We start from the raw sequence: 20,709 nt of genomic DNA, 5'->3' as shown, positions 1-20,709 counted from the left end.
GAGGCAAACAATGCCTTCCGCCTGAGACGCGGGCACCGAGGAGCTCGTGCTCTGAGAACACCGCGGGAAGGGCCGCGAGCTCCTGCGGCAGCAAGGCTTCCCCAGAGGAGAGGCTGCCTGAGGGGAGGAGCAGGTCAGCAGGCTGGGGTCCGGGGGGTGGGTAGGGGGTCGGTGCCGGCGAGGACTGGGGACCCTAGGGGAGGAAGTGGCTGGATGGCACCTGTGCCAGCAGGTGTGTGGACTTGGTGCCAGGAAGTCCCGTGAGCACCCAAGAATTGCGCCTCTTTGCTGGCAGGTAGGAGGCAAGGCTGGGCCTGCTTGGTCATGTTTGTCTCCAGGGCGCAGGTGACAGGGTTACAGGCCACAGGTTGGGCCTCTGAGGACACTCACGACTGCCTGCCCTCCTGGCTCCTGCTGGCTGGGGCCAGACACCACCAGAGAGAAAGAAGGGAGCGATTCTTCCAAACATTGCCACACCTGGTGGTCTTGCAGGTGGCAGCTAAGCTGCTGCTGCGCTGCTTCCCCTCCTGTGCTGTGCTCTCGCTGCCCTGCAGCCGCTGCCCTCCGGAGACTCCCCCTGCCTGGGGCCCGGGGCTGGCATGAAAGGAGCAGTGTCAGCATGTGGTCTTCATAGTAGCCCAGGTTCCTTTAATCGTCCCTGTCCATGGCCTTCTATGGGCTGCCCCCCAGCATGAGGGCCTGGGGGGGAGGGGAGGGGCAATGAGGGAGAGGCAAGGACTCCTGGAGCCTGGGGATATCTGGGAGCAGGGCCTTGCCTGAGTCCCGGAGAGGAGGGTGCCCCTCTCCCAGGGCTGGGGGACAGCAGTGTTTCAGGAGCCGGGAGAGGGTGAGCCATGGAGCGGTGTCCATACCCCGCCCTCCACCCCTCGGACTCCCCTATTCCCCTATTCGTCACCGTAGCAGCCCTCTCCAGTCTTCCCCACAGAACATAGCCCTCCCCCCAACACCCTCCAGTCCCAGGGCCAGGAGGCCTTTCCATTCAGATGTATCTGTGCCACCCCCCCACCCTACGTCTCCCTGCCCCCCGCCACCCACCCCCACCAGGTCCTGACCCAGGAGGCCTAGGCCCCAGTGTCCTCTCCTCCCCCTGACTGGCCCCTCCTGGGCCCAGAGAGAAAGGGCCCTATTCAGTGACTCCTGCTTTTCCTTTTGGAGTAGGAAGGGGGTGGGGGTCCTTCCTCCCCAGCCTCTTCAGTTCTCGCCCGGCCTTCCAGGAACTGCAGGAGGGGGGCTGGGGAGCACCCGCCCCCCAAGACAAGCAACCAATGCCTGCAGGAGAGGCAGGTGGTCTGAGTTTGGGGCCTGAGGTTGGGGCCTTTCCCCGCTCCCAATTCCCTGCCAACTCCAGTCATCACAAGCTGCTTTTGAAATGCAAATGCCAAACGCTTTCCCCTCTTCATTGAAATGTTTCAAGTCTCAGAAAAGAGGGGAAAATGATGTGTTTAAGACAGCAGCGTCTCACCCGCCATAGAGCCGGGGAAGGGATTGTTAAATTTTAATTAGACAATTTGATTCCTTCAAATGCCAAACTTCCAGGGGAGGCAGCTCCACAGGAACCGGGTTGCTGGAGTTTATACTGCGCCCAGGGCGCCTCGGTCCCCACCTCCTGCCCCAGCCCGGTCTTGCCAGGGGGTGGAATGGAAACCAGAGAGGAAATGAAACCCTCTTGTCCTTCTCCTGGGTACCAGCCGGGACTGCAGCGGCCCGGGCTAGCCTAACCAACTGGCCCTTTGGCTCCACCCCCCCAGCCTGGGAAGCTTCCAGGTTCTCCCCTGAGAAAACAATGTCAGTTTGGGGTGTCAGCTTCGAACTGTGGTGCTCTGAAGGAGCCTATTTACAGGCCGGGCGCCTGCCAGCCACTCCGCAGATGACTAGAGAGCAGGGGTTCCTCCTCGATTCCGCCCTTCTCCCTGGCAGTGCGTGGACGGCTGGGCTGCGTGGTGCCCTGGCGGGACAGCTTGATGGGCCCGCTCAGCCCCTGTGGTTTGGCTGTTGGCAACGCTCGGCTTGAGAGCTGGCTCCCTTTCAGATTAGGGCCCACACAGAAAACGCGAGTGTCTTACAGCAGGTAGAGCTTGAAGGAAGACCCAGCTCCACTTTCTTCCACTTGCCCCAATAACCCCACACACCTTGACTCCTTGCAGACACCACCTAGGGATGCCTCGTGTAGGCTCTGAGGCAGCTACTATCACAGCAGGCTGGAGGTAGGTGGATCTTTGGGAGAATTGGAGGGAGGAGGTACTGGCCATGGAATGGATGGTTCTGGAAGATCTTTCAGTTGACCTTTGCCCTCTGAGCCTGGCCAGGGGCTCCCGAATGGCACTTTGATGGCCTCAGGCTCTCAGGCCACCCCACAATGGCAGTTACCTTAGTCCCGTCTTCCTCCCGGAAAGGGCAATGGAGAGAGAAAGCCAAGAGGCTCCAGAGCTGGCTGGTGCCTCTTCTGCCTGTGTCTGCCAGCGCAGGGCCTGGCGGGGGAGCAGTTCTCTCTGGCTGTGTTGCACTGGGAGGTGATGGTGCCTGGGGGGAGAGGCAGCCACTCTCTCGTGAGGCCTGGCATCTGCAGGCTCAGGCTGCTAAAGCAAAATACTACAGGCTGGGTAGCTGGGAGGCACTGATGCTCTCACAGGTCTGAGGCTGGCAGTGCCAGCGTGGTGGGGTCTGGCAAAGGACCCCTCTGGCTGCTGGCTGTTTGAGTGCATGGAGGGGAAGAGAGACCAGTGATGTTTCTTCTAAGGACACTAATTGTCCTCAGGACTTCATTTAAACCTCACCCCCTCCCAAAGGCCCCACTGGAGCGTGCCATCTTGGGGGGCGGGGGTGAGGGTGGGCACAGTCCAGCCCGGGCAGCAGGGTTAGACCCTCCACCCCTCCCCCGGGACAGGTTGAAGTCACCGGTCATAAGAACTAAGAAATGGCAGTGAACGTGCGTGTGTTTGGGGCTCACTTACGTGCCCTGAGCGGGGACTGCGAGTTCGCACTTTCCAAGCCAGGCAGGAGCCACCCGGGAAGAAGCTGGAGGTGGGGGCTGGAGGCCGGTGAGCAAGTTCATCAAAATTGCAGAGCCCCCAATCAGAGTGCTTGTTCCGACGACAGAATTTTTAAAAATAATAGATGATCTTATTTATCTGAAAACTCCTCTCACTGTAAGAACACTTTGCCTTGGGCTGTACATTTAGCCAGTCTTCTTTTGAAAAAAAAGAAAAATTGCAGACTGTCCTGGCAAGTTTAGGGCGCTGGTGGCTGCTGCCCGGCTTAGCATTTCCTGCCTCCAGTCCCTGGGCGCGCGCTGGCCTCACCCGGCTTCTCTGCAGCAGGCCTAGGCCCGCATCCAGAGCTCTGCTCTCCCCTCACAGGCATGAGCGTGGCCCTGGAATGGGGGCAGGGCAAAGGCAGGGATTTTGCGGGGTGGCCCCAGCTGCCCCTGGAATGAAGAGACCACAGACCAGCTCCTCCCTGTGCCCTCTCACTGGACCTCCTTGAAGTCCAACAACGTGACTAGCCCAGGGGCAGAAGCACAGGAGGAAGGGGCGGGTCTGGAGCAGGAGCAGGGGCGGCCTGGGGGCCTCCTGAGAAAATGCCAGCAGGCCTCTGTGTTTCATCCCTTTTAAGAAAAACCCTCCTAACCCCCCCCCCCATTTTAAGGTCTGAAGTCAGAATGCATTCTGCTGACCCCATCTTAGAGCTGTCTTGGGTTTGAGGGCATTTATTTCCTAGGGGCACATAAAACTGGTGCATCTTACAGTCAATTCTGCCTTAGAGCCTAGGAAATCTCACCGGGCACCCCTGCGCTGGCGACAGCAGGTGGGCTGGAGAGTTGGTTTCCGGCCAGCAGCTGCCCCTCCCAAGGTCCATGCAGAATTCTCCTGCTACCATGGACCAAAAAGACTTGGCCTTTTCTTTCCTTTGTCCCAAAGGGTGGATTGCTCTATCTTGCAATCCCCCCTGGAAGCCCCCCACTTTGTAAGGATGAGCCGTTGGGGGCACCACGGTGCAGCAGGAAGAGCCCAGGACTTCTGAGTCCACGGGCTGGAAGTGGACAGCACCAGCCACCCCCACGCTGAGCCTCAGGCTTGTGCTTTGACAGCGTGTTCATATTAATTCTTTCCTGGTTTGCTTTTAAAAACCGACATTCCTTGAGTGGGTCTGACACGTGTCGTATCGTCTCACTTAATCCCCGCGGCAGTGACCGCTTCCTCCTTGCAGATGGGAAGCCTGAGGCTCGGGAAAGGAAATAACCTGGCAGGGCCCCCAGCTAGTGAGGGGCGGAGTTGGACTCTGAACCGCGGTGTTTGGTCGTCAGTCCTGGGGACACTGGCAAGCTTCCTGGGACCATGCCAGCCCAGGTGCTGTCCTCGCTGACTCCTGAACAGCCGCTGCCGTGGAGGCTCTGACGTGCAGCCCCCCGTCCCGCAGGCCGAGCCGGCCTCCTTGGCCCACTGATGAGGAGAGATGCCTTTGAAGGCCTCAGGCTTCCCCGTGACAGCCCACACCTCAGGTGTCCGTGAACAGAGTCCTGATCCTGCTGTCCTGACTCAGGCACCTGCCCGGGGTCAGGCCCCAGCCTGGCCACGAAACAGTCCCGGCTGCCCGCCGCCCAGCCCGCTTCCTGCCCTTGTGCGCGTCTTCACCCTCCAGTTATCTCCCATCGCGACCCGCTTGCTGACTCCCCCTCAGGGGCTGCTTTCTGGGGACCCAGCCTGCGACACTCGACAATTTCTTGTTACGTGTTGGTCTGGTGGCCCGTGTTCATAGCTACCTGTCAAGCGCAGAGCAGTTTTCTTTCCACGTGGACTTACAGAGCCTTGAATTGGGTTCGGCCAACATCTGTTGAACACTTGCTGCCGCAAATCACAGCTAGGAGCCGGCAGCGGAGGAGACTGGATGCGCCTCTGTTATCCTGAGAAGAGGAGGCATGAGGCGGGCACCATGCAGCCCTTGAGATGCTCACACGCAGTGAGACCCACAAGCCGGGACATCGGGAGCAGACGCGGGCGGGAGGTGGGGAGCTTGAGCAGGAGGGAGTGAGGGGTGCAGCCCGGAGGGCAGGGGAGGGGTGCCAGGGCTGGAGGGTTCTCAGCAGTTTGCTTTGAAGGGCCTGGGCTGGAGGGGGAAGGGAATGGAAGTTTCCAGATACTTTCCTCATTTGTGAAGTGTGGGTAATACTAGGAAGCTTCATACCATTGTCTTGAGGGTACATGAGAGAGTTTGCAAGATGTTTTCTTTTTTAATCAACTATCAGATCCTTTACAACTGTTAAAGCTGTAGACAGGGCCTGGAATGTGGCCCAGAAAGGGAAGGCTGGTTGAGGGTAGACAATGGCTGGAGAGTGGGGAGACAGGGAGCTGAGTCCCCGGCAGATGCTTGCAGAGACTGTGGATGGGGGAGGGGCCCACAAGGAGCTCTGGGCCCCCCACAGTGCCAAGCACTGGGCTTTGTGCCTCGCAGACCCTGCAGGTGGCTCCGAGTCTATGACCAGCCGGAGCAGCCGGGGGCCGGTCAGCACGAGTGCACAGGTCTCCTGCCTGTGCCTCCAGAGGGCAGATGGAGCAGTGGGCTTCGGGAAGGCTTGTGTGGGCGCCTCTCCACTCCCCCCAAGTGCAATTAGGCAATTTGCTTTTCCTGGAGACGTGAGTGGCGGCGCCAAGTGGGACAGCGCCCAGGCTGACAGCGTGACGTGGGTCAGACCTGTCTGACAGGAGGGCACGAGGTGGGCAGAGCCTCCTGCATGTGCCCTCTGGCCTGCTTAGCTGCAACTTTCTCTGCCCTGCTTTGAACACGGCACCATGTTCCTCTGCGTCGGCTCCATCGGCGGATTTCAAATCCATGTGGTGCTTTGTGAGCAACACCTTGAAATCCTGGTAAATTTAACTGTGTGAAACAGGAACTCTTGGAAGAGGGAAGCCCGCCCTGTGTACTTTGTTTTTTTTTTTAAAGATTTATTTATTTATTTATTTTATTTATTTATTTTATTTTATTTATACAAGCACTGGGTACAGTCAGAAGCGCGGGAAGGTGAGAGAATTCACCAGAGCCAGAGCGGGGAGCAGAGCAGGCAGAAGGACCGAAGTACACTGCTGAGGGGAGCAGCGGGCGGCAGGAGAGGTCTGCGCGCCATGCGGGACCCTCCTCCGGTGGCCGGGGAGCAGCCGGGGATCGAACAGGCGCCGCGGAGGCTGCGGGCCGCTTCGCAACCCAGCGCTCAACCGCTGCGCCACCAGGGAGGCCCCCGCCCTGTGTACTTTGTATCACCACCTTATGGGAGGTACAGGCGCCAAAGCGCAGGCGGGTAAGCCATAGGGGTCGATGCCCCTCCAGGCCGATCTGCGCCCCTCCAGGCCCATGTGTGCCCCTCCAGGCCCATGTGCGCCCCTCCAGGCCCATCTGCGCCCCTCTGCTTCCTTTTCTCGGTCAGCGGCACCAGCAGCCCCCCAGAGCCCAAGGTAGGAACCCAGTTGTCTTCACTCCTCTCCCTGCTCAACCCCATGCCTGGTCTCCCCTGGCAGCATCTTTCCAATAACGGGGTTCCCGAAGTTGACTTCCCAGCGAGCCCCTGCTCTGAATGTTTCCCTCCGCCCTCATTCCCGCCACCTTCATGGGGCGACCACGATCTCTTACTTGACCTGCAGACACCAGCTCAGTCCTCTGGAGTCTCCTCCAGCTCTGTTCCCTCTGTCCCCAAACTTTCAGGGATCCCCCAGTTTCTAAGACCTGATCTGGCCCGTGAATGGCCCCCCAGTTTAATTTTCCTCCATTTCACCATCACGCCCTACATTTTTTGCACCTATATGCTGCTCAGGACCTCATTATTTTCTCTAGCTAGAACATCGCTCCTATCCGGTTGCCTAAACTCTCTCTCCTGCCTCACTGCTGGTGATGCCTCCTCCAGGGAGTCTCTGGGAGGAGAAGCCATTCTCCAGGGGCCTCCGGGCGAGCGCGCAGAGAGCCTTGTCATCTCTCACTTGGGTTCCTACAGCCTCCCAGCTGGTGTCCCGCCCCCTGCTTGGCCCAGCCTTCCCATCCGCTCCCCAGTCAGATTCTTCTCTCTGGAAGCCACAGCAGAGGGTGTGACTCCCCTTCCTCGAGGGTCCACTCTGAACTCCTGCCAAGTCTCACAGGTCTCACCTGTGGCAACCTGCCCGTTCAGCCCACGCCCAGCCCTCTGTGTCCAGCCACCCGGCGTCCTTCTAGCCCCCCTCCGTGGCACATATACTAGTGCGCGCCTGGCCAGGTCTAGACTATTCCACCACCGCCCCTGCCAGCTCCCAGCTCCCAACTCTCTTCCTGGCTCACTCTTACCTGTCTTTCAGGGTCTGTCAAACTCGACTCCCTCTGGAAGCCTTGGCACCCCTAAACTAGGCTATGTACCCCTCATAGATTCCACAGCTTGATGAGCTGGCTACTGCTGCTTCTACGCTGTGGGCCGGAGACACGCGTGCACTGAGCTCCGGGCCGTGCGCTGAGCCCTGTATAAACCGATGCTCCAGACATGTCCGGACTCAGCAGAGGAAGACGGTCTCCGCTGCTGCCGCCGGCAACTACTGGGGCTCTTCGCTGACTTGTCTTCAGCGTGTGGTGCAGAGGCGAGACTGCTAAGTGTCTGTTGAATAAATGGACGGATGGATGGATGAATGATCAGCTCTTTTCCAGCGCGTTTATCTCATTATACTCAAAAACAACGCACACCTTCTCGCTTGTTTCGCCATCTGCGGGGAGTGGCGGGCAGCAGGCTCCAGCGCTGCAAGAAAATTACTGGCTGCAAACCTTAAAATCCCGCAGCTAGAGAATGTTCTCTCTTGACTGGCAGTGGCTGGTTTTCGTTCTGGAGCCCTCCGTGGAGCGAGCCTGCTCAGGGGGGGGGGGGGGGGGGGGGCTCCTGCTTACTCCCGTGTCCATTTTCCCCGACCAGGGCCCGGTCGCCCAGTGGCCACGCCGCCCCGATGGAGCCGCTGAACATGTCCTCGTACGAAGACGACCTGGAGAGCCAGAACTGGACCCGGCCCTTCAACGGGTCCGAGGGCAAGGCTGACAGGCCCCACTACAACTACTACGCCATGCTGCTCACCCTGCTCATCTTCGTCATCGTCTTCGGCAACGTGCTGGTGTGCATGGCCGTGTCCCGCGAGAAGGCGCTGCAGACCACCACCAACTACCTGATCGTCAGCCTGGCCGTGGCCGACCTCCTCGTCGCCACGCTGGTCATGCCCTGGGTCGTCTACCTGGAGGTGAGTCTGAGCCAGGATCCCCCTGGTTTCTGCCAGCAAGTCAGCTGGTGTTTCTCCAGTGGCTTCCTCCTCCTCTGTGGGATCAGCATCCCCCCACCCCCCACCTCATGAGATGGGTAGATGGTCTCCGTAACAATCCGGCGGCCAGCGCAGAGAGCCGACGCAGGGTCAGGACGCTGTCAGGGCCTTTACAACCAGCGCGTCCCGGGCAGTCGGCCCGGGGGCCGAGCGAGGCCGGCGTGACCATCCCCGCTTTACAGACGGTGAGCCAGGCCGGCAGGCGACCGCACCAGGGCACCCGCTGGCAGGTCCAAGCTGGAGCTCCCTCTGGCCCCCGAGTTGGCTTGTCAGGTCACCTCTGGGAATGGGAATAACTGATGAGGACCCCCAAGGGAGGGAAATGTTTATACACCCAGGCCTGAGGTCTTCATTCCTGTCTCCCCACCTTCAAAAATGGGGGCTGCAGCTATGCTCACCGCCTTCCTTCCTGCTCCCAGTTTGCTCTATTGCTGCTGTCTGGGAACCCCAGGGAGAGGCCCCTGAGAACCGTGCTGCCCCGCCTTCCCTTAGGAAGGGCTGAAGAGTGGCCCATTGCTGGGCGCAGGACAGCTCTGGCCCTTGAGTTGGTGAGCAGGTAGCCCCTGCGGGGGTCTGGCTCCATGCCGGACCTTGGCCAAGAGACTCAGCAAATCTTCATATTAATCCCGGGCGCCCATGCTGTTCCCCTCATCTTACAGAAGAGGAAACAGAAACTGGGAGAAGCTGCCTGTCTCCAGCTGGGCCACACAGCCACAGCCACGGGGAGACTGCTGGGTGGGAAGGTGCGAAGTGTGGACCCTCCTCCAGGCAGAGGCTTTCAGAGCTGGGGGCAGATGGAAGGGTCTGGATCTGCCCCCTTCTCTGCTCAAGTTTCAGGAGTAGAATCTGGGAGCTTTCATCGTTCAGGATGAAGCAGCACTGAGGTCGCTCAGATCCCCGAGCTGGCGTCTTCCTGCCCAGCAGGACAGCCTGTGCAGAAAGGCTTCCACTTTTAGAAGGGAAATTGAAAGCTTTGCAGGTGTGAGTGGAGAAGACATGTGGGCACTGAGCTGGGGAGCGAGGCTGGTCAGAGTAGAGCCTCCCTGCAGCCACGCCTCATCCCCCACCCGCCGGGTTTCCGTTAGCACAGCAGAAAAAGCGGCACTTTGAAGGTGACCTTAGTGGATGGCAAGGAAAACCAAAAGGCAACAGACCAGAGACCTAACAGCAAAAACACGTGGGTGCCTCAGGAGGGCCTGCCCTCCACGACAAGCTCTCACAAGGTCCCTGGACTCTGCCCATCCCTCTCCGGTGTGAGGGCCTCTCCCGGAGCTGCTGCTGCTCAAGTCTAAGGCCTCCTGCCTTCCTCCAGGCAAGGGGCCCTGGCCTCAGACCTGTGGCGAAAGGGACAGCTGGCAACCACCTGTCTGTGCCTCAGTTTCTTTATGCAGTGGAGATCATGCTACCACGTAGGTGCCGTTATTGTTTGAGACTCACAGTGAGCGCGAGGCGAGCGTAGAGTGTTCCCACGCGCTGGAAGCTCCATGGAAGCCAGCCGTGACCTCGGTGACTAAGTGACAGTGGGTGCCCAGCAGCTCCCCATGAAGACCCCCCTGGTGCCGAGGCAGAGAGGCGCCCTCTCCCAGAGTGAGGTGAGCTCTGCCCAGGACTCGGGGGCCCTGCCATGGGGCAGTGTCTCAGCTACTTTTTGTCCCACCTTAGAGTCTCACCTGCTCCCAAGCCTGTGGCAATCTCCCTGCAAGCGCATCTGTGCCGTCCCCGAGAGCTGCTCTTGTACCGAATTTTCCATCCAGTCCTGTCTCTGGCCATGGTAGATGCCCCCACCTGGTGCGCCCGCTCCTGGGGAGCACGGGGGGCTGCTGTGCGCGAGTCCCCTGCCGGTCCCTCCGCCACGCGCGTGTTCATGGCTTGGAAGTGAGGCGTCGGGTCCAGTTTGCACCTCCACCCCTTTCCATCTGGAGAAGCTCCTGAGGGCGAGAACCGGGGGCCCGAACGTCATACGTCATGCCCTTTGGGCCTCACCGACCCTGGGGGTAGGTTACTGGGTGCGTGCGCCAGCTGGGAACGCGAGATGACGAGTGAACCAGCGAGGGTGGCAGCTGTCCGCTCGTTGGGTGGGAGCGAGCACTGCCCGGCGCTGCCCCATCTGCGGGGCTGGTCCACGAGGATGGCGTTTCCTCTCGGTGGCGGCCGCACCCGGGGCGCCCGTCGCTGCGCTTAGATGCCAATGTCTGCTTTTACGCTGAGCCCCCGAAAGAGAGAAGTGCGGTGATTGAGGCCCCCTGCCATGCCAGCCACACTGAGGGGCCCTGCCCGGTCTCTCCTGGCGAGGGGCCCCGCCCTGCCCCGGGAGGGCCTTTCTGGCTGTTTCCTCCAGCGGGAGCAGCCCCGGGTGCGCCTCCCTGCCTGGAACCTGCTCAGGGTAGGGGCTTCCGGGGCCATCCGGGTGGCCTGCCGTGTGGGCGTGCTCGTGGGCCGCGGGGCGCGGACGTGCACGGGTGCGGGAGAGCGGGCGTAGGGCTGTGTGTGTGAGGAGAGGGATGGGGGTGTGCGAATGGATGCGCGTCAGTGTGTGCGTGTGAGGGGGTATGAGTGTCGGGTGGAGTGGGGAGAGGTACACGAAATGCTCTATTCAGGGCCTCTTTACTTCCCTTCATGCCACCTAGCAGCACTGCACCCCGCTCCCCGGCCCCCCCAGTTCTCCTAAGCCACTACCCCCGAGTGTGTCTTTCCTTCTCGAGGTGTACAAGGAGTACAAAGGCCTTCCCTGTTCCACAGACGCGTCGTCTTCACCATTGTGCGTAACACAGCCTTACGGGCCCCCGTCCCCCGCCCCCCGCCGTGCTGAGCATGGAAAGGGCTGTGTGGCTCCCCAGAAACCTGGGCCAGGCCTGGGAGCTGGGCAGAAAGGCCTTGGGCAGCCCACAGTGCTGAGCTCCGTTTCCTCACTGGTGAGATGAGGTCGCGAGGTGCACACACGAAGGGTTTGCAGGGGAAGGTTCAAGGCTGAGGCACTCGGCACGAGCTGGTCGCTTTCCTTGGGCGCGGTGCTTGGCAGAGAGGCCTTGTGTGTCTAGAAGGGGCTGGGAGCAAGGCTCTCACAGGCAGGCCTCTCCCTCGCGGCCCTCTGCTCCCCAGACCCCAGCTGGGGACCCACACGACCCACAGCTGCCCCCCGAGCCCGGGCCCGGTCTGCCCCACGAGGGTCGAGCCGCGGGCCTCCGCTGGCCTGCTCCGCGCCGCCCATCAGGCTGCTTTGTCTCCAGGTGGTGGGCGAGTGGAAGTTCACCAGGGTTCACTGTGACATCTTTGTCACCCTGGACGTCATGATGTGCACGGCCAGCATCCTCAACCTGTGTGCCATCAGCATCGACAGGTGAGCCTGGCCGGGTCGGGGCTGACCAGGCCGCTCTCCTCTTGGATTGTCCCACCCACCCTGCGGGGTCTGGCTCTTCTGTGATGTGGTTGCCGCCCTGTGCATGTGCATGTGCATGGCTGGGAGGGCACAAGCGCCTCTGAAGAGAGGCCATCGTGCCAACAGTGACACGGCCAGGAGGATCCAGCCAGTGCTGGGTGTAGTGGAGACGGGCTTGATCCTGACTGAGCCCGAGCTCCATCGCTTCCCACTTAGGTGACTCTGGGGAGGAGGTGGAAGTTCTCGGGGGCCCGGTCTCACTGCCGAGGCATCAAGGACGGCAACACCTGCCCCCACGCAGCCGCCATGTCTAGTGACACGCTGTACATCCCACATCCTACGCAAGCACAGGGGGCCTGTGTCGTGCTCACTTGCCAAGCTGTATCCTCATAGCCACTTGCTCATTTGCACAGATGGGCCTTGCGGGCTCCCAGAGGTCCCAGCCTCCTCCCCTGGCAGAATTCTCGGAAGATGAACCGAGCTCATGAGTGAGAAGTGCTGGGCAGAGCGGCGTGAGGATCATACATGGTCACTGTGTCCTCATGTTCTGCTGCAAGGCTTAGTCCTTCCTCTGAGGGGCCTGGCTACCCGCCCTTCAGCTCACCCTCCCACGTTCTGCAGGCCCAGCACAGGCGCTCAGGGTCATTTTCAAAGGCGAGTCCAGGGCAGTTAAAAGCCAAATGCCCAGAGGGGAGACAGGAGTAACAGGCCTAAGGTGCAGGGCGGCCGGTCAGTCACCCTGATCGTCCTGGCTCTGAGGTAGGGCAAGCAGATTCAGAGCAGGTGGCTGTCACAGAAGTGGACCCACTGTCCATCCCCAAGAAGTGGGGTGCTCTGATGTATGCTGGAGAGTGAGGGGCTCCTGGGCCCACGCATACCCCAGGCTCAGGCCCTGGCCCTACAGGTACACGGCAGTGGCCATGCCCATGCTCTACAACACGCGCTACAGCTCCAAGCGCCGGGTCACCGTCATGATCGCCATCGTCTGGGTCCTGTCCTTCACCATCTCCTGCCCGCTGCTCTTCGGACTGAACAACACAGGTGAGTCTGGCCCTTGTCCACTGGGGTTCAGCGGGCCCCGAGGCCTCGCTCCGGTGTGTGGCGCAGAGGGAGCGCCACCGCTGGCAGACATGGGTGAGGCCATGCGGGGCCCCTTCATCACCCTGGCCAGAGACCAGGCTGGCCAGGTTGGGCCAGAGTGGGCCAGTGGGCTGGGGCGCCTGTCGGGTGAGGACTCAGGGTAGCGAGGGGGATATCCGGCCCTTCCAGCGTTGTCTGTGAACCCGAGCAGGCCGGACAGCTGCACGACCTCGTGTGTGTGCAGCAGTGTGTGGGCACGCAGCGGGGGAGACGCCGCAGTCGAGGGCCTCTGAAGCCCGGTCTGAGCTCTCTGCCCCAGGAGGGTGAGAAGGCGCCTGGCCCGGCCCAGCACTGGCTGCCTGGAGCTTATGCGGTCAGGGAGGCAGGGGCCAGGCGGGGGGCGTCCTGGACATCATGACAGAACAGCACCAGGGAGACCTCAAAAGTGTGCCCTGCCAAGTCTCGCTCTCGTGGGCGTTCCGACAACTGGGAGTAGGGCTAGGCAGGCTTGGTTCATCGGGGTAGGCCCTGAGCTCGAGGACAGACAGCGGGGCGACCCGGAAGGAACTTGGGGACACGGGTGAGTGAGCACGCAGGCCCCAGCCGCCTCTGCAAACTGGACGGCGGCGGACCGCCCCGCCGGGAGCAGTAATGCTTCACCCTTTCAAAGCAGTTTTCTTCTGTCCCTTTTCTCCCAACGCCGAAGCCCCGCTCGGGAGCCCTGGGTGAGCAAGCCCATGGTGGAGGGGGCCCGTGAGCAGAGACTTAGACGCCGCCACAGCTTAGCTTTGTGCTCACGGTTGTGTTTTTAATCCTCAAGTTTCAACCGCGCGTTTATTTACCTGTGATGTTTCAGGCAGACTTAGGCTTCCAGCCTCCTCTCTGTACAGTCGCTCCTTGCTCTGGGAAGGAGAGCGAGGTCTCTGGGGGCCCCGGGGGCCGCTGACTCCCGCCCGCCGGGGCTCTCCCTCCCCCAGCCCAGAACGAGTGCATCATCGCCAACCCGGCCTTCGTGGTCTACTCCTCCATCGTCTCCTTCTACGTGCCCTTCATCGTCACCCTGCTGGTCTACATCAAGATCTACATGGTCCTGCGCAAGCGCCGCAAGCGGGTCAACACCAAGCGCAGCAGCCGTGCGTTCAGGGCCAACCTGAAGGCTCCACTCAAGGTCCTGACCATCCCCCCATCAGCCCCCACCCCCGTGACCCCCTCTGACCTAATTGAGGGCCTGTTCCCTTGCTCAGGAGGGGGTGCAGGCTGCAGGAGCCCCGAGGAGCAGGGCGAGGGCAGGTTTTACAGGCTTGGACCTCAGTGGAGTACCTTGAGCCTCCGGGAGTGGGGCGGGGGGTGCAGAGCGATGAGACTTGGCTTGGACCCCTTTCCTGGGCTCAGCAGCTCCGGCACCCGCCCTCACCCTGGCCCCTTCCTCTCCGTCTGACACACCCCACCCTCCCCGCTCCTTTGCCTGCCTTGGTCCTGGTCCTCCCCCTCGCCAGCGCCTCCTCTCTCCCCTGCGCCTTCCTACTTCTCCACTCTGCCCTCCTGATTCCACCCGCCTGCTTATGTCTTGTGAGTTCTCCTTTCTGCTCAGCCCTCCCTGAGGAAGGCAGCATGTGGGCATGGCAGGAACAAGAGCTTTGGGGTTAAACACATCAGATGCAAAGCCTGGCACCGCCACTTTTTCTGCTGAGTGACCTTGGGCAAGTTGCTTAACTTCTCTGAGTCTCAGTTTCCTCCTCTGTTACGTGGGAATCATGATGCCGGCCTCACAGGGAGCCCCTGAGGCCTCCATGTGGAAGGATGTGCGTAGGCGCGCACAGGGCCTGCTCCGTAGCAGGTGCTCCAGGAGGGCCAGGTCCCTCTGGCCTTGAAGGCTGCCTCAGACTCCACCACCTACTCTGCCCTTTTCTGGGCCCATGTCCAGTCTGACGACCCTGATGGGGTGTCTGTCCCTATCATGACCGGTGTGCTGGCTCCCTCCACAGGGCAACTGCACCCACCCTGAGGACATGAAACTCTGCGCCGTTATCATGAAGTCTAATGGGAGTTTCCCAGTGAACAGGCGGAGAGCGGTAAGTGTCCAGGTCAGGGGCCCAGAGACAGGCTCCCCGGCTAGGGACGCGCACTGGCCATGATCCTCAGAGACCTCACCAGTGGTCCAGGAGAGAAGCAACTCATGGGGATCCCCTACTTTACCTCACCACACACGCCTCCTAAGCGGGTGTGGAGCAGGAGTCCACAGAGGTGAACTCAGCACAAGGAAACAGTGGGTAGGCAGGACTCAGCCACCATAACAGACAATAATAGTCGTGGCTAGTACCATTGACTGGACACCTCCCACGATCCTATTATCTCATCACATACCCCCAGTGACCCCGAGAGGTAAGTCATATTGATCTTACCATCTTTACCGCACAGAAGAGGAAACAGAGGCTCAGAGAGGCCAGGTAACTCACCTGTGGTGTAACAGGTAATGGGTGACAGGGCATCTGAGCCCAGACCTGTGTGACCCTAACTCTGTGCTGCGTTATTCCCACTCGCTGCCTTGTGGCAGGCAGGGTCTGAGGCAGGGGGTGGGGTGCAGCATCACAGCAGACCCCATGCCTGCCAGAAAGCAGGAATCCCATCCCGAGGACAGGCTGGGGGACCCACCGAGGCCACACACAAAGTTCAGGAAGCAGAACTCCCACACTCACCTGCACGGCCGGGGCGGGACTCCTAGGGGCTGTTGATGAGACTGTGCCTCCTCAGGGACTCAGGAGGAGGCCCAGCTACCCGACCTGGCACACGGCGAGGCTGTCAGCTCAGGCTGGGGGTCCTAGTCCTGGAGCAAGGAAGAACAAGGAGCCCATGAGTGGATTCACGCTGGGGCCCTCCAGGGATGATGTGGCCCTGTGGCCCCTGGCTCAGTGTGGCAGGAGCAGGGCCCATCTCTGCCGTTAGAACACGAGCTCCTGGCGGCAAATGCGGAAGCCAGTCAGGAATTTATCCCGGCAGCCAGCTTGGTGCCTGGCACTCCATGTGGCTCGGTTAATAAGAGGGCACCTGGCAGTAAGTCACGGGACGGTTGCAGGGGCATGAAGCTGAATACAGATTGCTCTGGGAAGGAAGCCGGGGGCCTCCTGAGGCAGGGACCGTCCCTACCGCCCGTGACCGTCCTTGTCGGCAGTGATGCGTGGTGGTCGCGAGTCTCCAGAGGGGGCCAGGGAAGGGCAGGTGGGGCTGCGGACTCGTGGCTGAGAACCTGCCTGGCTTTACCCGGCACTCTCTGTCTGCAGGAGGCTGCCCGCCGAGCCCAGGAGCTGGAGCTGGAGATGTTGTCCAGCACCAGCCCGCCCGAGAGGACCCGGTACAGCCCCATCCCGCCCAGCCACCACCAGCTGACCCTCCCCGACCCGTCCCACCACGGCCTCCACAGCACTCCCGACAGCCCCGCCAAGCCAGAGAAGAATGGGCATGCCAGAGACCACGCCAGGATTGCCAAGTTCTTTGAGATCCAGACCCTGCCCAATGGTAAAACCCGGACCTCGCTGAAGTCCCTGAGCCGCAGGAAGCTCTCCCAGCAGAAGGAGAAGAAAGCCACCCAGATGCTCGCCATTGTCCTTGGTGAGTCAGCCGGCTGCTGGGCACAGCCCAGCTCTGCCGCCCCTGGCCGAGGAAAGGACAGTCGCTGTAGGTGCTATCACTGCCCCACAGGTCCCCTCCCAGCCATCACCGGTGGGTCAAGGGACTGGCCAGCTCGGGCACACAGGTGTTGCTCTCCTGGGTTTGAGGGCGAGCGTGTGGTGACGGCAGGCTAAAGGACTGACCCGTGACCATGCGGCGGGGGGCGATGGCACAGGCCAAGCCAGCTCTCTGCACGGCGGTCTGTCCTTTCCAGGTGCCCCTGTGGCTCTGGGAATTCCCCACGGGCCTCTAGGCTGCTATGAACACACCGAGGGCCCCCCTTGTGCAGGAGGCCCCGAGTTCGACTGGCAGTTCAGGCAGGAGGTCAGTCGGGGCAGGAAGGAGTGTCCAAGGCTGACGGAAGCTGAGAGGAGGCACAGCCAGAGCCCGGCCCTTTGGGGACCTCGGCTTTGCCTTCCAGAGCTGTCCCAGCCTCAGTTTCCCCTCTACCTCCTGGGGGCGACGGGAGGACGGAGCCGGGTGCTCCTCCCTCGGACGCAAACCCAGGCTGTGGCGCACAGGTCCCCACTCCCAGCTTTTGAGGAAGGCATCGTCCTCCGGGATGACGAGACTTCCATTCCCACTAGCTGGCGCCCGCCAGGCCCTCCCTCCATCCCTGCGAGGGGGTGTCATGTCCACCGGACAGATGACGAAAACGAGGCCGCGGGAGGTGAAGTGGCCGCTCCCCGCAGATGGGTGCGAGACCAGGCTCGGGAGCGCCGTCCCCGCGCACACAGCCTGACCGCCGCCCTCTCCCCAGGCGTGTTCATCATCTGCTGGCTGCCCTTCTTCATCACCCACATCCTGAACATACACTGTGACTGCAACATCCCGCCCGTCCTGTACAGCGCCTTCACGTGGCTGGGCTACGTCAACAGCGCTGTGAACCCCATCATCTACACCACCTTCAACATCGAGTTCCGCAAGGCCTTCCTGAAGATCCTCCACTGCTGACCCTGCTGCCCACCTGCACAGCAGCCTGCTCCCACCTCCCTGCCCAGGCAGGCCTGGCCACGACCCCTGGAAGCCACGGGCAGGAGGGTATGGGGTAGACTCAGTCTTCTCCTCGGCCCCGCAGGCCCTGCAGTGTTAGCTTGGCGCCATGCCCCTCACTGCCTGCACAGCCCCTCTTGGCCAGGGGCGTGCGAGAGAGCTGGGCACCGTGCCAGCCCTCGGGCTGTATCCCCTGGTTTGAGGGAAGCTCACAGGGCCCCCTCTCACCCTCCAGACTCCCTCTCCTTGGCACCAAAGATGCAGCGGCCTTCCTTGAGCTGGCTCTGGGGTGGCGGGGGTCAAGTCGGCGCTCAGAGGTCAGGCTCTCTGTTGGACTTGGGCTGATCTTCACAGTGTTGTGCTGGAAGGTGGCGGGGGAGAGGATGAGGGGGGCGGGAACGGACAATTCTTGCCCCACAAAACCCACACCAGGGAAGCCAGAGCTCTTGCCGAGGCCCATGTACATACCAGCCCGCGGGAGAAACCGGAGAAGGCCAAGCCAAAAATCTTCGCTCCATCTCCTATCCGACAGGAGCCTCTGCTTCCCGCTGCGGTGGGTCTTGACTCCGAACCAGCTCCCAGTAAGGTTTCCACACCCCCCGAGGGGAGCAGGCCCGGTCTCGGAGGGCCCCGGAGGGGCTGTGGGGAAAGGGACTCCTCCCCGACGTCCACGCCACCTGCTGCCTCCGGAAAGACTCGGGTGCGTCCCTTCTTGTAGCAAATGTTGGGCCTGCCGGGGGGAAGGGGGCAGGCAGGGAAGGTGGGCTTGTGACCGTGTCTGGGGCCTGGGCTGGGGGTGCCTGAGGTGTAGCGGCTGCCTCCCGCCACATTCTGCCACAAAACCACTTTCCTTTTCTACGCCTTTGCCTCTTCTCTCTCCCGTGTCCCTCCCCCCCCCACTGCCTCCGCCTTAGAGGAGCCGGTGCCCAAGCGGCTGCTCGCCACCATTTGGCCTGGCCCTGCCCCGAGGGAGGAGGGGAGGGCAGCCCGGGCCCCAGACTCTGTAACATCACTACACATGCTCCGAACTAATAAAACTTCCACAAGACTCACATCCCCGGCCCCTCGGGTGGACATGCAGCACCACGGTCCTCTGCATCCAGCGGCCGGCCGAGCCCTCATGTCCGCGCCGGGCAGCTGGCGTGGGAGGCACTCTGCAGGAGAGGGCGGCCCTGCACGGCCCGCAGGATGGCAGGGCGCAGCTGCGGGAGGACAGGGAAGATGCCTGTGCCTGCGGGTTTCTCCCTCGCCCCCATCTTTCCTGCCCAAGCGGACGGGAGCGCTCGGCCCCGGTGCTGGTGGCCCTACCCCCAACTGTCAACCAAGAGTGGGGGGAGGCACTGTCTCCGGGAAGCTCATGAAGACCCAGGGCTCCTCTAGGCACCAGAGCAGCAGCACCCAACCTCCCCACTGCCACCTTTCGGGGCCGCAGACTCGCCCTTCCCATCCACTGGAGCGGAGGAGCTCCACGGAAAAGGCGGCCTCCTGGGTGCCAGCACTGCCCACGTCTGCCCGGGCCCTGGCCGCTCTCAGCAGGGCACCCTTCCTCTGGGGCAGGCTGGGGAGGCAGGTGACCCAGGGACGTGGTCTGCCCTCCTCTTGGCCTCCGGGCCAATCACAGCTCCAAGTCTGGGCCACAACTTGTCACTGACCTGACAACAAAGTTGACTTATTATAAAAAACAGAAACCAACCTGGAGAAGAAGGCATATTCGTGCCACCTGGAGAATAACAGCGGTGATGACAAACAAGGTGCTGGCACCCACGGGCTCAGGCTCTGGGAGCTGTCAGGGCATAATTTGCATGCTAAATACAATATTTTTAGCACCAAAGTTTGGAGCACTTAACTTGCCCTGAACACTTAATTATGGACTCTGATCTTCTCCCTGAACCGGAATGTAGTGCGGAGTCCCAGAGCGGTTCCTGTCCCCAGGAGCCCCCCGGGGCCAGAAGGTGAGCAAGCCTGCCCGAGTCTAGCTCAGGGCGGGGGCAGCCCCGACCCGGTGACCACCGGCTGGGGGGCTGTAAGACCTCCAAGGGGGTGAGAGACGCAGGACGCCTCTCAGCACACCACGCGCAGCCTGGATGGGCGCTTAGAAGCCCATCCGGTGGATGAAATCTTGAGAGACCCAACGGATTTACCAACTGTGGGAACCGGGAGACATGACAAAGGGAACAAGACGAGAGCAGAAGCAGGGAGGGAAGCGGGAAAACTGCCGACCCCTGCGCAGCTCGCAGCTCGAGCAGCGCTGACAGGGAGACGAGGGGAAGAGGGCAGGCAGGGGCGGGAGGCGGGGCAGGGGAAAGTTGCCCACAGTTGTCATGAGGCTTCAAGTCTTTCTGCCAGACAGCAGATTGACAGCTAGAGTGGGCAGGGGGAGGGCTGGGCTCCACCCCCACCCCCCTCAGTACTTGGGGGCAAACGAATGGGAGGTGTGGGACCCAGGAATGAGAGGCAGAAGGGGGTGGCCCCGGCTCTGGCTTGCTCCCCAAGGGCCCTGACTGGGGCCCTTTCGCCTTGAAAGGCCAAGCCGGCTGCAGCCCTCTGACTTCCTGACCTTTCTCCAGAGAATGTCTTTTAATCAAGGGATCACTCCTCTGCCTCTCCAGCAGGAGGAGTTGGCAGCTCAGCCCTCCCCAGCACGCGGCAGGGAAGCTCCGGCCTGGAGGGAGCCTTCCAGGTCAGGCACCGAGCAGCACTTGGCATGTCACCTCAGATGCCCCATTTGACTGCAAGTTTCAAAGTGTCAGGCCCTTATTCTTCCCCTAATGGGCTCTAGAGGATTCCCGGGTGACCTGGGCTAGGGAGAGGAGCTGGGAATTGAGAAACTGAGGAGGGGAGGCACAATGGCTTCATTCCTCCAGCCGACCACCCAGCTCAGTGAATACTGACTGGGCACGCTTGTGCTCCAGGCCCTGAGTAAGGGGCTGGGAATAAAAGAAGGCGGACATGATTCTTCTTTCTCAGCATTAATCCAACTATCACATGGTAGCGGCAAAAGCTCCATGACCCCATGACCCCAGCCCAGGGCACCAGGTGACGGTGGTGATGGATGCAGAGCCTCAACAAGTCCCTCAAGTCAGCAGGAATCAGTGAGGGCAACCCTGATGGCCGGGAGGGCTGGCGTGACTGCCCTCTCTGCCTCCCTGGTAGGCTCAGAACAGGCACATTCAATTGCCATCAACCAGGACACGGAGCGGTGGCTGGCCCAGGGGGTGTATTTTTTTCCTTCCCATCTATCTGGGATCACTGCGCACACTGCCTGGCCCG

General features: G+C 61.4%; 2 protein-coding genes across 2 annotated transcripts in view; one reads left to right on the top strand and one right to left on the bottom strand.

Annotated features, from left to right (window-relative positions):
- DRD2 (dopamine receptor D2) overlaps window positions 1–17,805 on the top strand; it is a 115,323-nt gene extending 97,518 nt beyond the window's left edge. The window contains exons 4-10 of the mRNA XM_037505284.2: window positions 7,931–8,246; window positions 11,552–11,661; window positions 12,605–12,741; window positions 13,758–13,948; window positions 14,766–14,852; window positions 16,059–16,386; window positions 17,207–17,805. Coding sequence (XP_037361181.1) covers window positions 7,962–8,246; window positions 11,552–11,661; window positions 12,605–12,741; window positions 13,758–13,948; window positions 14,766–14,852; window positions 16,059–16,386; window positions 17,207–17,400 — 1,332 coding nt within the window. The 5' untranslated portion in view covers window positions 7,931–7,961 and the 3' untranslated portion in view covers window positions 17,401–17,805. The remainder of the gene's footprint in view (window positions 1–7,930; window positions 8,247–11,551; window positions 11,662–12,604; window positions 12,742–13,757; window positions 13,949–14,765; window positions 14,853–16,058; window positions 16,387–17,206) is intronic.
- The window catches only part of ANKK1 (ankyrin repeat and kinase domain containing 1), a 33,659-nt gene continuing 21,527 nt past the window's right edge, over window positions 8,578–20,709 (bottom strand). The window contains exons 16-19 of the mRNA XM_054693106.1: window positions 19,133–19,222; window positions 15,477–15,604; window positions 13,623–13,682; window positions 8,578–10,252 (exon numbers count right to left, since the gene is read on the bottom strand). The gene's annotated coding sequence lies outside the window, so the exon portion shown is untranslated. The remainder of the gene's footprint in view (window positions 10,253–13,622; window positions 13,683–15,476; window positions 15,605–19,132; window positions 19,223–20,709) is intronic.

This window comes from Talpa occidentalis, unplaced genomic scaffold (assembly GCF_014898055.3).
Source record: "Talpa occidentalis isolate TD23 unplaced genomic scaffold, MPIMG_talOcc4v2.1 talOcc4.12, whole genome shotgun sequence".
In the NCBI taxonomy this organism is placed as follows: Eukaryota; Metazoa; Chordata; class Mammalia; order Eulipotyphla; family Talpidae; genus Talpa; species Talpa occidentalis.
This window is presented reverse-complemented; position numbering and strand designations above follow the sequence as displayed.